Raw genomic sequence first — 15,839 nt, 5'->3', positions numbered from 1 at the left:
GATTCTGAGGCTTTTCCAGTGTTGGTAAATGCTTGTGCAAGTGTGGGAGGGATGCCAGTGGTTTAAATAAACCAGGAATTTGACAGAGACCACCGAAATTAATTTTTGCCATGATTTAATTGATTGCTGATGTTCCCAAGCTTTGGGTGCATGGTAGTAAACTTGGAGGATTAATGCATTTATTACAGCTGTGCCACACAGTTAAAAAAAAGAATTGAAAAATTTGAATTAGGCCTTACTCAGAAATTATTCAGAAATGAAATATTTTCTTTCCTCTAACATTTCTTCAGCTGAAGTTGAAGCAACTCTTGAAGTTTTTGTTAAAGTTTTATTGTAGCTTTAATATTAGCACTCCCATGTGTATCAGTGCCCAAAACAATGGATTGAGGGTCACTGGATATTTGAGGTCTGTGCAAATTAATCTCCCCATCCATAATTAAGAATCCAAGTCCTTGCTATCTGAAGGCAAGTCACAGACACAGCTGAATCAGCTAAACACTGGCTGTTTTTCTTGTTGCTACACATGGATGTGATTGGCAAGGCACTCATCTTGAGGTAGAGAAAAAATGGAAGCAACTCAACTATGAAAATCCTGGTTATCACCTTGAATGTTTTTCTGCACAGTTGTCTGATACTTTTAAGGATTGTTTGAATTGCTGAGTAAGAGAAAAAATATATTTTCTGCAAGTGCATTCTGACCACACCGCAGAGCTGGCAACACAACGCTTGAGTAGCTTTTTAGTAGATGGCAAGAAGAACAGAATATGGCCCTTCATTTAGAAACAGCTCTTTAATTTTTATCTCTTTTATTATTACTTATATATTTTTTTTTTATTTCTTGTTATTGGCAGGCACTGACCAGTGTTTTAAACTGTGAAGTGGAAGTGTTTAATATATTCAAATTTTTATCTCAGCTGCTCAATACTTAATGAGAGGAGGGAGAAATCAAGCTGTTATGCTATTTAACACTCAACCATAATGGGACTTTAAATAGAAATTTCAGGCTCTAACACTCCATATTTCTTTTCCATTCTAATAAAAATAAATGGTCCTCAGGAAGGACTGAAGCTGGTCTTTATGTAGATAGAAAGCAATGTCACAAAAAGAGGGGATACAAACATTTCAGTGTAAAGCTCACTGTTCCCTGTGGAATGAGGCCTCTTCTACAACAAAATCCATAGAAATGGTAAATGGAAAAATATAATGGCAGTTTCACTCAGGGTTTTTTTGCAGAGACACATTTCACTAGACCAGGTTGCTCCAAACCCCATCCAACCTGGCTCTGAACACTTCTAGGGATGGGGCAGCCACAGATTCTCTGGGCAAGTGGTGCCAATGTCTGGTTTTGGATAGAAATTGTCACATATTTTATGTTCAATGATTTATTTTAGTTCTTTGACAATTGAATCCATTGGTATGTACCTATTGCTCAGCACTGATGGAAAAAAATTCAACGGAATATGGGTTGAATGTAGCCAAGTTGCTCAGTGGCTGTTACAATATCAGTTCTGCATTATCAAAACTAATGGCTGTGTATGTAATGGACAGGTTTTTTAATTTAATTTTTTGTTTATAATGGAGAGAAAGGACTTAGAAGGGCACATGCAACCCATGATCAACAGGTTGCTTTTTTCCGGTGTCATTTACCAGCACAAAGAAACTCTGCCAGCAGGATACACACACTTTAATTAACTATTTATCAGCTAATATGCAAAATAGTTAGAACTAACAGATTGCTGGGCTGCTTACCACTGCTGATAAGAAAATGGATGAATTTTAGCTGGCCAGGAAATTTCTAATAGGCTGGGGAAAGTCGGTCTCTGATCCTCACCATTAGTTATCATCATGTTTTTTAGGTCGATTGTTTTGTTTTTTTTCCTTTTTCTTTTGTATCTTTTCTCTTGAATCTTTTACCAGCTAACCATTGTCATCCCAATAGTACTTTCATAGTTTCAGCTTCCTGTCTTTCCTGCTGCATCAAACTAGACCTTGGACCACAGGAGGGCCAAACCTCTGGGCTGTGGGAGACATGGGAACAGCTGGAACGTGCAAAGCTTCAAGAGATCACGAGCACGTGCTGAAATCCACTGAGGGTCTAAGGTGTGGTGATGTGACACCTGCTCCTTGGGGTGTCAGTGTTATGGGCTGAAATCACTTTGTCCTGTACAGGAAAAAAAAAAAAAATACAGTTTTACTCTAGCGTGTGTTTTAAAGTATTTGAAAGGAGGAGCAATGCTAAGGAGTTTTTGGTTGCTGTGCTGACAGGCAATGAGTCCCTACTGAGTTGGGTCTCCAGGTCACAGCAGCATACCTGGGTGCTTAAAGTGCAAAGGTGAGTTTATTTCTTTGTAAACATACTGCTATTTCCATGTACTTTAGACCTCTGTGACTTTTGATACTTGTATCTGTTATTTTAAATATAATTGAGTGACAGTACTATGGCCGTATGAAGGCTCCCGAGCCACCTCCTGAATTCTGCTTTTAATTTTGAAAACTGTGTATTGCTTTTAGCTCCTGTACCTCAGTTTCATGGTTTGTGGTAATGAACGGCAGGCATGCCTAGGCTTTCCAAAAGCCTCTTTCAGTTTAACAGTGGTCACTGCAGAACGCTATAAAAATGTTACTTTTGTACTTATTTCCCCCTCCTAAACCTTCTGCCTCACGCCACCCGCGTTAACACAAACTGACTCTAGGTTTATCGTTTCTCATTCTGTGTCTTTTAAGTGAATAATTTGGGAATTTTGTCGGAGTTTTGTGAGCTCAGAGGCAGCGTGGGCCGTGCCTCCATGGCGGGGGCTGAGGGCATTCCCCGAGCTGAGGGCATTCCCTCAGCCCGCAGCCGGCCTCGCCAGCCTGCCCTCGCCGCTCCGGGCATGGGCCCCTCTGTTCCTCGCCTTCCATCATCCTCTATCCCCTCAGCGCCATCCCGACCCGTCATGGCCCCTCTGCTCCCCGCCTTTCCCCTCAGCGCCATCCCGACCCGTCATGGCCCCTCTGCTCCCCGCCTTTCCCCTCAGCGCCATCCCGGCCTGGCATGGCCCCTCTGCTCCCCGCCTTTCCCCTCAGCGCCATCCCGGCCCGGCATGGCCCCTCTGCTCCACGCCTTTCCCCTCAGCGCCATCCCGGCACGGCATGGCCCCTTTCCTCCACGCCTTTCCCCTCAGCCGCCATCCCGACCCGTCATGGCCCCTCTGCTCCCCGCCTTTCCCCTCAGCGCCATCCCGGCCTGGCATGGCCCCTCTGCTCCCCGCCTTTCCCCTCAGCGCCATCCCGGCCCGGCATGGCCCCTCTCCTCCACGCCTTTCCCCTCAGCCGCCCTCCCGCGCCCGGCCCGCCCTCAGGGCTGCCCGCGCCGCCCTGCAGGAAGTGATGGCGGCCGAGGGAGGAGGAAGAGCGGCCGCGGGTAAGAGGGAGGAGGCGGCTCGGGGTGGCCACGGGCCGCCGAGACGCCGCGAAACACTCGGGGCTTTCCAGGGAACCTCAGCCCGGCCGCCTGCGGCCGTGCCCCGGCGGGCCCGGCCCCTCATGGCCGCGCTCCCGGCAGCGCCTCAGGGAGGCGGACAGCCCGAGCCCGCAGCACAGGTCGCACGGAGCAGGTGCTGCCGGGGTTATTTTCCCATTTCCCAGCGTGCAGGTGGCTTTACCAGGTGTTCGGCTAGTCCAAGCCTGCCCACAGACAGCCGGCCTGGTGGTTCCTGCCCGGCAGGTGATGCTGGGCAGAGGATGATCCCCGAAGACCTGGTGGCAGTGTGTGTTTGGGGTCTCAGCACAGGTGGATGGGTCAAGACTTCAGTAGATCTCAAGTACTCAGCCTTTAAGGAGTATTGGGAGCACTGCATAAAAATACTCATTTTCAAAGGCACCATCGACAGTTGTTTACGAAACTGAGCGAAAACCAGGGTTTAACAGGAGCAGTAAACACGTTGGTTCTTGGCCACACAAAAACAGTTGGACTGTTTTGGTGTTGACATGAGAAAGAAAAGGCTTTGTATAGTAGTGTACAAAGTGTAACATACAAATATGTTACTGTATATGTATACTATATATATAGTATCCTTCCTTTAAAAAGTATTCATTAAAGCTTTTCTTTGCTATTGACGAGGTGACTAGTACAAGGACACAGGGACATGGAGGATGAACTTTGTGAAAAAGCCACTGTCCCTGTGTCTCTTTTCAGCAGGAGTTGATTTGCTGGTGTTTGTGGCAGTGGTGCCCTGCAGAACTCATCCCTTCAGGACCTGGTGGATTTACAGTGCTTTGAAATGAAAAATCACTTTCATGTAGCTTCCTAGCACATTGTATCAGTTACCAAATGGCCAAGCTCCCAGTGTTGGGTAAGGGAGGTGATTTTCACCTAGGTGGATCAGTTCTGCACATGCTCCACCATGGATTTCCAGAGGAGTTGGCATGTGCAGTGTTCTGGGTGTGTGTTTGACTAGGAGGACTTCCAGGAATCTCTGTTCACGCACTTGTTTGGATAAGGGCCCATTGCATCACCTCAGTTAGCTTCTGCACTGCTTTCCCTCCTGCTCTGTTTTTATACTCTTCTTTCTTAATTTGTCACGCTAGCAGGTAAATGGAGAGAAAGTGAATTTATCTTCTGAAACACATTTTAGGTTGCTGCCATTTATCTAAAGCACCTACTTCATCCCCTTCAGTAAAATAATGATATTGTTCATTAGTTCCTCTAGCTGCTCATGGCTAAATGCACTGCAGTCAGATTGCTCTATTTTTCCCCTCCTATCAACCACTTATGGAAGCCAAACATTTGTAATAATGCTTTTTTTTTTTTTTTTTTGGCGGGGGGAGGACTCTTAATTCTACTGGTGTTCTTAAATAAAATATCTCTAGATGAATAGAACTTGGGTTTTCATGTCTAAGGAAGCATTGTAGTGTTGGTGATTCAATTAATGTCTACATTTTTCCCAGACTTTTTCATCACCCTCAGATTGAATGTTTAGAATAGTTCTTCTTCCATCCCCTTCCTCTTTTGGGACAGCTGATGTTTTTAGGTGTTGTCTGAGTTTTGGCATAGTTTTTTAGTTGCATAAATACATGTTTAAAATAATTATGGTGCAGTTGGCAATAGGCAAGTTGAGTATGCTGGACACTTTGAGAGCACATAGAGTCAGCCATTAGCTCTTGTGCAAATATTGCTTTTCAGTTCGCGTTGTGCTGTGAGATGCTACAATTCAGTCTTGATGACTGTTCTGTAACTGTTTTTCACAGGGGAAGATTATTTACACTTCCAGGTTTCTAAGCCCCTTTGCAATTCCTAGGCAAACCTCACTGTTGAAAACCAGGCCAGCTGTTGACCTAGAACTTGAGATTGTTGTTTTAAATTCAGCCTTCTTGCAAATTCATTTTGATTATAGAACACCTTGAAAGTCAGGCTTGTATGTGTTAACCACCTAAGAGAAACAGTGAGAAACCATTTATATGCAGCTCTGGAGCCTGAGAAATAGTGGATGAGAAACCTGTATATCTAGTTTGGCAATTGCATTAATGAAGCCTTAAATTTCCATCTGTCTCTCTAGGAAGATGGAAATCTCCCTGTCCTCCATGAAATCCGTGTTAATCAGTTTATAGGAAGGAGGTCAACAGCTTGGAAGGTGGAAACACAAAATTCAGGTAGTATACAGGCACTATCAGGAATGTGGCCTCTGCATCTTAAAAAGTTTCTCAGAGCTCAAGATGGGACTGATTAACAACCAGACTTCTATAGTGGAACTAAAATCTCATGTATGGAACAGAATTTTACTCAGACTGTGTATGTGTAAGAGGTAAGGGCTGCCATAACATTGCCACAGCTAAGGCAAGTTGTTGAAACCCTGCTGTCTTTAACATAAATACATAGTTATGGTCTAGAAAGAAAAGAAACCAGGAAACAAAATTCCCACAAAGGAAAACTACAGCCCAAACCCCAGCAAACAAACCGGAGTCCCTTTCCATAGTAGCATTTCAGTGAACACACTCCTTGCCTCAAGGGAAAGTTTGGGAAAACAAACAGCACAGGAGAAAGTCTGGCTGTTTCCAATTTGCAAGTGGGAGGTGTGCAGGCATTATGGCTGTGAGTGTTATAGGAACCTACGTGATGAGGCTGGTATGTATTTGCCACATTGTGTAAAGGTTGCATACTGAGAGACTTCCAAACTCCTCGCCTGGCAGTTCCCAGCTCTGGCATGCTGTTCTTTGCAAAAGGATTGGCAGACCCTCAGGTCGCACATATCTGAAGGAAACTGTGTCCTGCTCAGTTACCCAGAGGTCTGTGGATGCTTAAAAACGTTGTGTTTGTAACCTTTGAAACTGCTGTCTGGTGGCTGGGCTTTACAGTATTCCTGACAACAGATGGCAAATGGCTCCGCTGATGTAATTCTTGCTGGTGTTTCATTCCTGTGAAGTTGCACACTTTCAAAATCTCAGAAAGTGCCTCCATATTTTTCCTGCGTAATGATTTCAAGCCAAAAACTAAATAAAAACATTTTCTATTATTCAGATTCCAGTGGTGTCATGTGACACTGTGGTAACGATTGCCTTGCAGCAGTTTCAGATAAGTGCACGTTTGGTAGCAATTTTAAGGCCTGTGTCCTTTAAGTAATGCTTATTAGTACGTAACAGATGCCATTTAGAAACATTATGCCTTTTAATAGGCTCTGCTTTTAGCCTACATGTTCCCATTCCAGGCAGACTGTGGATCAGGCAGGCTTGGAGGTATGCTGTCGTTTATGCAAAGCCTAAGTCAATTTTCTGCTCTGAAGTTGAGCCATGTGTTTTTCCTTGTTTCTTCCATTCTGGTCATAGCTGCCTTGCTGTGTTTTTCCCCCTAGTCATATCTTTGGCTGATTGTCAAGCAATTGCAATCAAAACCTTTTGCATTTTTAACCACCAGCAGTGGTTTATTTTGTCCTTACAGAAGAGCCTGTGTAAACTGAATTTGAACACACTGAGCCTCACTATCAAGAGCACAGCAAGCACAGAGTTAGCCCTCTGTTGCCAGCCTGTCTTTCCTTCTCTGCTTTTTCCTCCTCCCAAAAGGAGAAAAAGGGAAAAGCAGAGCCATGCTGATTTTGGAGCACCTTCAAAGACATGTAGAATAGCTGACACAATGGCACAGAGAAACAAGAGCAATGTTTACATATTTCCTCCACTACTGGCAGCTCTTTATTACAGCAAGTTCTGAGACAGCCTTGTGATAGCTGGTGCAGGTGATGTATTAATTTACAGCTGTGTAATAAATTTATCAAAGTGGAAATAACTGGGGGAAGGAATATTGGGTTTTGTTTCTTTAATTTTCCCCCTTCCCCCCCGGTTAATTGCTTTATTTTGAGATTATTTTGGCTGTGCAAATTGATGCTTGCAAGTAATTTGGAGAAAGGCTGCAAGGCTTTCTTAGGCAGACTTATGCTCTCTGCTGGTGGGAGCAGTTGGCCTGTCACATATAAAGCATTTGCAACTCAAATTATGTGGTATTTGAAGCAGGTATATCTGAAAATCCAGACAGTCTCATATTTTCATCACTACTTTGTTTGGGGAATATTGTCCTTTCTGATAGCAAAGCAGGGCTTTCAGGTACTCCTGGTGTGCCACACAGTGCTGTAGTTTGCATGAGGTGATGTTAAGGGTGTGTGGTGTGACTTTAGGTTTTCTCACACTTCCTTTGGATGATAGTAGTAATGGGGAAATATATTTGATGTGGTACTTAAATCCTAGCCCTGGTGCCAGGTTGTAACTCTGTGTGTTTCAGTAATAACTGTTAATTATTCAAACACAGCTATTTTCTGAAAGTGTCCTGTCAGTCTGTCTGGCTTCTCCCTGTGGGATGAATTCATCTCCATGCTGGACCATTTGTCAAACTCAGTTGTCATTTCCTGCTCTTTCACTATTCTCTGTTTATCACAATGGGAGTCATTGTTTTCCTTCTTTCCCTCAAGTTACAGAATGACTTTGGACCAATGCATGCTCCTTTCTACCTTCCATCTTTGTAGAGGATTGAGTTGCCACTATCTGCATTTGCATTTGTGCTTCCTAAAAGATCTGCTGCTGTTCACAGAATCTTTCCTGCCATTTGCCTTTCAAATCAACCTCTTCCCAGTTGTTCTGGAAAACTTGTGTATTTTATTTTGTTTAGGGGATAGGCAAATAATTAAGTTGACAGATTATTGCCATTAGAATATTTGCTTCCATATGCAAGAAAAGACAAGTTTGATGCCAGAGAAGCAGTGGCTGCACCATCCCTGGAAATGTCCAAGGCCAGTTTGGACAGGGCTTGGAGAACCTGGGTTAGTGGAAAGTGTCCCTGCCCATGGCAGGGAATTGATGTTCTTTAAGGTCCCTTCCCACCTGAATCATTTTATGATTCCAAAATCCATACCTCTGCTTTCAGTACTCAAAGTTAGACTTTTCCAGGAACACTTCTGCCCATGTTTTGATTGTATAAAAACCAGTATTATTAAGAACTTGATGCTGATGTTCACAAGTTCAGAGGTGTTAGCAGCAATCACAGTAGATGGATAGAATTTCCTTGGAAAACCTGATGTGAACATGAACTTCAAAGCCTTAATTAATGACAGTCCTGAATCTCACTTTTCTCCAGCACTGCATTTTCCCCTGAATAATTCTGTAAGCTGCCTCTTTCTTTTTTACATCTAAGCTCTGTGAAAAACAAACTTAAATGTGCAGAAGTATGAATTCTGATATGTCATAGCTATAGCTGGTAGCACTTCCATGGTTTAACAGTATGCTGCAGTTTTTATTTGTCTGTTAAAGTCTGTTTGTGGGCTGTGACACCTCAGCTCTTTTCAATTACATTGAGTTAAAACTTTGTGCTAAACATGCGGTCCAGATGTGCATTGTGTGTGTAATAGGACAGAGGTAGCCTGTTTACACAGATGTATTTTAGTTTATTTCTACTATGAGTTGGATGTGGCTTTATATTTGTGAGTGTAACACTGCTAAAGATCCATCTGAGGAGAAATAGATATGGTTGGAACCTATTTGCTGGAACTTTCACAATGGGAGTAGTGCAGGTAGAGTGGAGGAAATATCCTTTCAGTATGCACTCGCCATTACATGATTCCCCTCAATATGCACTTGCTTTTCTAGCCTTCAAAACATTTTAATTAGTGTGGTTTCAGCAAAGTATTTTTATAAAAAAAAGCTAAATAATTAAATCAATTATTTCATTTCCACATCTATTTTTTCCATTTCAAAAATTGTGGATTACCTTAAGTTTTGGGAAATGAAAACCATGTGTTTTATAGACTTGGTAATAGAGGGTTCAGAAGGCCTTCAGAACTCATGGAAATGTGTGAAAATTGAAGGCATTTTCCTTTTTGTCATCTATGTCCAGTTAAATATATGTGTATACATAAAGCTTTTTTCTTCTCTTTTCTGAAATCAGTAGTAAAGATGTGTTTGTGGGAATAGCATGGCAAGTGGGATAGCAGCCTGTGTTTGGCATACCTAGGATTTGGTTTGACCTCCATTTGAGTGACAAAATTTGTATTAATGACATATATAGATAAACTCATCTGTTTAATCAAACAGGTTTCTTGATTGGGAGTGGGGTTAGGAGTAGTTTTTGCCCTCTGCCTTCAGTTATTGATTACACACTTGAAGATTATTTACAGACAGAAACTTTTATTTAGTTTGTTTCCTGAAGCCTTTCTGGCTGTTTGTGATAGAACAGTAAGTGACATGTGAATGGAATTTTGGGATTGAAACATACAAACCTGAAGCCTACATCCTGAATATTCCAGGAGTCCTTGTTCTCTTAGAAATGGGGAAAGCAGAGCAGTGGGAAGGACATTGTTTTCATGGCTGATGTGCAGAGCTGCCTTGCTGTGCTGACAGATACCACACCACGGTGTTCACCCGCTGGCTCTGCTGCCACCACACGCTGTTATGATCCCGCAGTTTCACTTGCACCAGAATTTGGGTTTTTGACATGTATTTGCTCAGTTAAATTCAGGATGTGAGAGTCAGGTTCTGCGTGTACTCCCGGGAGCGTGCCAAAGACCTCTTCCTTCCTTTGGAAGGTTAAACAAATACGGTTGTCTAACGATAACCACATGCCTGCAGTTGTTCAGGCTCATGGGAAGGGAAGGAGAAGAGTTGATGTGAAGCCCTGCTGTTCATCACAGAGCTCCTGCTCCCGTGAGAGGGTGAGGAACAGCACTTCAGTCATGTGTGTATGGTTCAGAAGGGCAAAAAAAAGTAGTTATTTAATCCTAGACACTATCCTGGGTGTGCTTCTGTAGTATGGCAGTGACAGCCCATGGAGAACTGAGAACAATTTATGTTATGTGACTTCTTGCTCTTTTTAGGTAGTGGCTTCAGAGGCACTGATAAGGAAAGCATCACACCCTTTTGAAGTGGTAGATAAGACATACACTTAACTGATAAGAAACCAGTCAGAAGATGCAGTGATTTGTTGGGGACCACAAAACCACACCTGTGATAAGAATAAATCTTAGGAGTTTGAGTCTCACTTGTATGGTTTGATTACAACAACATTCCCTCCTAAATATTGACTTGATATACTATCATTTTGTTTTGGTATGTGTTTGTCTCATATTGCAAAGTGGCTTTTGATGTAAAAAGAAAAAATAGGAAAATACTTATTGGACAAACCCCCTCAGAATATCATCAGAAACACTTAAAACCTGCTGAAGATGTTTTTGGTGTGGTTTGTTTGTTTGATTTTTTTTTTTTTTTTTGTTGTTATTGTGAAATATACTGGCCTGAAAATAAAGCCAATCAACAAAGCCATTGCTGCTATTGCAAGCATTAGAAATGCAAAACTGAATTAAAAAATAATGAAACTTGAAAATTAGAAATGTTAAGTTCTTTTTATCTCTCTTGTTCCTACACCACTGGAAATCTGACTGAGGTATTTTTCATATTTTTACATGTAAAATTATGCACAAATTTGCTCAAATGTACAAAATCCAGAAACAAGTCCTGTGGTGACTGATGGGTCTTCTGTAAACATATAAGCTCTTAATGGATGCATGTAGTATCCTTCTCTCTGTTTGTAGAACATGAAAAAGTAGTTGTAGGATAAATGATTAATTCACTTCAGACATAACACTTTTCATGCTTCATCTACGGTGTGGTTGATGTATTTTGCTTTACAATCTGGCTGCATCCTAAATGTCCTTACTCTGAAATGGGCATTTCAACAAGTCTGACTTTCCTGGAAGGACCAGCAATACCTCAGTGTGTCTTAATCAAGCCAGTGTTGTGTCTAGTCTGGAAAAAAACTGCATCACCAACTTTGTTGGCTTAAGGGAACAGTATTAATTATCTATGAGTGAATACAGGAATAGAAGATTCTTAACAATGAAAGTAAATACCCCCATCCCTGGAAATGTCCAAGGCCAGGTTGAACAGGGTTTGGAGCAACCTGGGATAGTGGAAGGTGCCCCTGACCACGGAAAGGAGGTTGGAATTAAGTGATTTTTACAGTCACTTTCCACCCAAACCATTCCATGGTTCCAGGAAATATCCCTTGTTTAGTAAATTGTGTATTGGCTTCATGGTCAAAAATAGCTTTGCAAAGAAGCTTCAGAGTATCTGATTAGGTGGAAGGATGTCCTTTACTTTTGGACATTACAATAGTCTGCAGTTTCACTTCTGGAATTTCACATATGACTGTATGCACCATATGTTTTCTATTGTATTAAGAATAAATTCTTTTAGCCATGGAAAAATATTTCCTGCTTACTTTAACTGATAGAATAAAATCTTGAATCTGTAATGATGGGGGTCTGTCTCTAATTCTTAAAAATTAATTTTAGTTTAGGGTAGAATATTTGTCTCCCATTTTGTGATTGCATTTATGTACCTCATGCAGAACATATGTGTGCTGATGCGATATAGCTGGATTCCCACATATTGATCTTTTTGGGTGATAAGTGAAGTAAAATTTGTCTGACTGTTACCTTTCAAGGAGGATATTTGTCCACTTGATGAAATCCCCATGAAATTAATTTCTCTCTTCTGGAGGAGACAAGGGGTGGAATAGCAGTGGGAGTAGAAAAAGCTGAGTTTAGGTGTGGAATAGCAGTGGGAGTAGAAAAAGCTGAGTTTAGGTGTCTAGACTGAATCAGGGGCCTTGGTTTATTCTTTTTTGGCAGAGGTGGACGGTGTTTTAGGCTGAGGTTTTGGAGGGTAGAATCTCCTAAAGATGACTGAGTTGTATGGGCAATGCCTGCTGATATTTATAGCTGGCTGTAGCTGTAGCTTTTCACTTCAAAAAATCAGAATCTTAGTGCAAATTGATGACAGATCACCAGAGTGAGATGAGATGTACTTGCACATCCTCGCTTGAGAATGTGGCCCAGACTGCTCCATGGAAACAAAAGAGAGAAGCAGATGCGCTGCTAGTTCTTGCTTTAAAATCTATTCTGCATGCCTGAAATGGAAATGTGCTCATTGGATTTCTCAGTTACTTGTCTCTAGATATTTTTTCCCTGTGGAACTGCAGAGCTTCCATGTCCTTTGCCCTGAAAGCAGGTGTCCTGTGGAAGACAAAGGCTGGTACCTGCCTGTCATCCCCTCCCTGTCACTGCTGCTGCACCATCCACCTCGAGGATGCCTTGACCTTGTTTAGCAGCTTTAGCTGTTCAGGATGTCAGCCCCAATGTCAGAAATCCCTCTGGTGCAGGAGGCTCCTGTTCTAAATTTATTCTCCTGGTTTATGGTCCCTGCTCTGTGGCTGCAGCAGGTGGCCCCTTTTGTGACTCTGGTAACCCTTTGTGCGCAGAGCCCCTTGCAGGAGCTGCTGGCAGGGTCCTGGCAGACTGGCTGCCACCATGGGCTCTTTTGTTGCTGCTAGGTAAGATCAAATTCAAATAAAATCCTGTAATTCCAATTAGGTCAAAAGGCTGTCCTTGGAACATCGTAATTTTGATATCCCAAGATGCTGATTGGGCCTTGGACTAAGCACTGTGAGAACAGCACTGTTTTTGTTCTAAAGCAAGGTTAGATTGTTTTGCATTTGATTTAGCAACCTTTGTAACATCCTGTAGGCCAGCAATAATTATAGTTTTAGTTGTTTGCCTAGTAACAATAGTTATGGATAGACTTTGAGGGTTTCTTCTTGTGCCTGTATACAAAAGAAGTGTAAAAGGAACATACACAGCTGGACAAATGTTATTTTGTCACTTTATACTGGGAAAAACTGGGAAACACATTAGTTGACATAAAAAGCAATTCAGACAAGTGTTTTTTTCCCTGCCTATGGCAGCTGAGAAGTGGTATGTGCATGTGTGCACATTTTGAGGGTATTTTCACAGAGGTCACCCTTAGCATCACTGACTTCTTGATTCTAGAGTATCTAAAGTGACCCTTCTGTTCCATGGTGTTCCTAAAAGAACCTCACTCTCTCTCCCCCCTCAACATTTTTTTTTTCACAATGCATTTTTTTGGTGCTGCTTTTATTGGAACATATGCTCCTAACCCACTTGGGCCTTTTCATTGTATTGTACAGGAAAGACAGGTTCACTGGAAATCTAAAAGCATTTTTAAAGGGAAGGATTACTTCTGTGCAAAGCTGTATTGATGGAAAGTTGATCAGAAGTTTCCTCTAAAGCCTCATTATTTAATCTGTGACTTTATTTTGTCCTTCAAATGGTCCTTTTTACCTTAGAGTACAAGCATATTGTGTAGCAGAAAGTTAATTGCTTTGTTCAGTGAGGAGAAAACATGACTGTGCTGTTAAGTTGCATTGGCTGCACCCTGGCAGGAGGGAGCCTTGTAAGCAGCACCTCATGAACAGTATTTATTAGCATGGCAAATATTTTTCTTTGTGCTAAACTCAAGTTTTACATGCTGCTGTTTCGTAAAGGATTAATTTACTAGTAAATTTGCTTTTGTGAATTACCAAAGTTTGGAATAATAACCTTTAATTTCTCTCCTGACATAACTTCTTTGCTCAATGGTGTTTAAGTTCTGCCTGTGATTTTATAATGACTCGACTTGCCAGTGCTGCAATGCTCTTTTTCTCTCCCATTTTGTCACATACAAATATGCTATGAAACCCATTTACAGAACAGCTTCTCTTCTGCATTCTGAGTACACAGCTTTGCTGCCAAGCCTCGGGATGGAAGCTGGTTGCCTGCAAAGGGCAGGAAAATAGTGTCTAAAGCATTTTAACTTTCTCATCCTTTTGCTGAGGAATCAGATACTGATCAGTGCTGGAGGGAGAGTGGTGGGACCATGGGTGGATAGTCTGACCTGCTACTACAAATCCCATGCTCTTACTTTTATGTGGAAAGGTATTGTTTTCAATATGGTACCTATATGATTCATGGTTTCTTAATCTTGGTATAGTCAGGTCTTGCACTGGTCCTTTTAAGACTCTTCCTTGTCTCAGCCATTTAATTTACTATCAGTGTAGTTATTTCACATTTAACTTACCAAGGGAGCTGCCATGTGAGACCAAGCCATCATTAAAAAGGGAGGATTCAGAACTGAGATACCAACTACAGCTGTGTGGTAGAAGATTTGGTCCTCACTTTGGGGATTACAAGAGTTGCAGGTGTAGTCTATTGATTGAAAACCCCTGAAATTGAAGCTATTTTGTTCCTGTGATGGAAGAGTGGCTGGTCACCATTTGGGTTGCTAACACATTTCTCGTCATGTTTTTTTTTCTTGGGCTGGTGATGAACCACCAGACAGTCTGTTTTAATTTATCAGAAGGAGGTTATTGCTTCTTTAGGAACACTACTTGTGGACTTGACATTTAGGTAACAGGCATCAGATATATATAATTTTTGTTTGCATACCATTAACAAATACCTGCCAGCACTGAGTCACATGAGTTCAAAGTTATGTTTTATAAAAGATGATGTTACTATTTTGGAAAGTCTTGTGTAGGTAATTATTTTACATTATTTCATTGTTGTGGAAGTGCCCAACTGATGTTAGTCAAAAAAAAGGAAGGAAAAAGTTAACAAAACAGTAGATCATAGACTGACCCAAAAAGGGGCAGTCTTCCAAGAAAGAATGGAAGCTTTGGAATTCATTCCCTGTTATATTTTTGGACAGTGCTAAACTCAGGCTGTGTTTTGAAGAATTTTTTTTGCTCTTCCAGCATTAAAGCAATTTACTTACACCTATAGAAATTTGAGGCTGTGCTTGTTGAATTCAAAGAAGACAAGTGTGATTTGATGCTGTCATGGTTCTGCTTTGTAAAATTGCATGTCAAGAGGTAAATAACGTATAGATAAATAACATACAGACAGGTTTTTACCATCCTTACTATTTTAGATTATGATTATACAAAAGGCTCTAATGAGATCATTAAGGGCCCAGCCATACCAACAGCTGCTGGGGAAACTGAGGTTTTAAGACTGTTTCTTATTTAATATAAAAAGTAAAAATATCTTGTGTTCTATTTTAATCACAGGTCGACTTTACTTGGTTGATACAATAGCAGGAGATCCAGAGGTTCTTCAAGCAGATGCTGAAACATACTATGAAAAACTCTTGAAGAAGTCATTCACTCCTGAAGTTTTTTCCATCCCTGGAGGAGGAGAGGTAGTAGGCTGATGTTTCTCATGCTGCAAGTTAGATACTTGCAGATTAGTTTTTTGGTTGTGCTCTTGATCTGCTAATAGGGGTAAACTGGTGTGACTGGATTGCAGATCTCTTAAAATCATCAATCCAGCATTATTTCAAATAATTTGCATGCTGTAAATGAGAGACAAGCTTAAACTCCAAGTCTAAACCCTCTGATTGTGGAAGAGGGTTTGAAGTACTTGGTGAACTTTGCATCTTGACCTGCCTCCTTACAGGACTGAATCAAAAGCAAATTTTATAGACATTTATAC

General features: G+C 41.5%; 1 protein-coding gene across 1 annotated transcript in view; it reads left to right on the top strand.

The window, feature by feature from the left end:
* The first annotated feature begins 2,827 nt into the window (after nt 1-2,827).
* Nucleotides 2,828-15,839, top strand: part of LOC130257548 (protein FAM169B-like) — a 36,727-nt gene continuing 23,715 nt past the window's right edge. Inside the window, exons 1-2 of the mRNA XM_056500209.1 lie at nt 2,828-3,403; nt 15,416-15,546. Of these exons, the coding sequence (XP_056356184.1) occupies nt 2,986-3,403; nt 15,416-15,546 (549 nt within the window). The 5' untranslated portion in view covers nt 2,828-2,985. The remainder of the gene's footprint in view (nt 3,404-15,415; nt 15,547-15,839) is intronic.

The sequence above is a fragment of the Oenanthe melanoleuca genome, chromosome 10 (assembly GCF_029582105.1).
Source record: "Oenanthe melanoleuca isolate GR-GAL-2019-014 chromosome 10, OMel1.0, whole genome shotgun sequence".
Taxonomy (NCBI): Eukaryota; Metazoa; Chordata; class Aves; order Passeriformes; family Muscicapidae; genus Oenanthe; species Oenanthe melanoleuca.
Note: the sequence above shows the minus strand (reverse complement) of the source record. Positions and strands in the feature narration are given on the sequence as shown.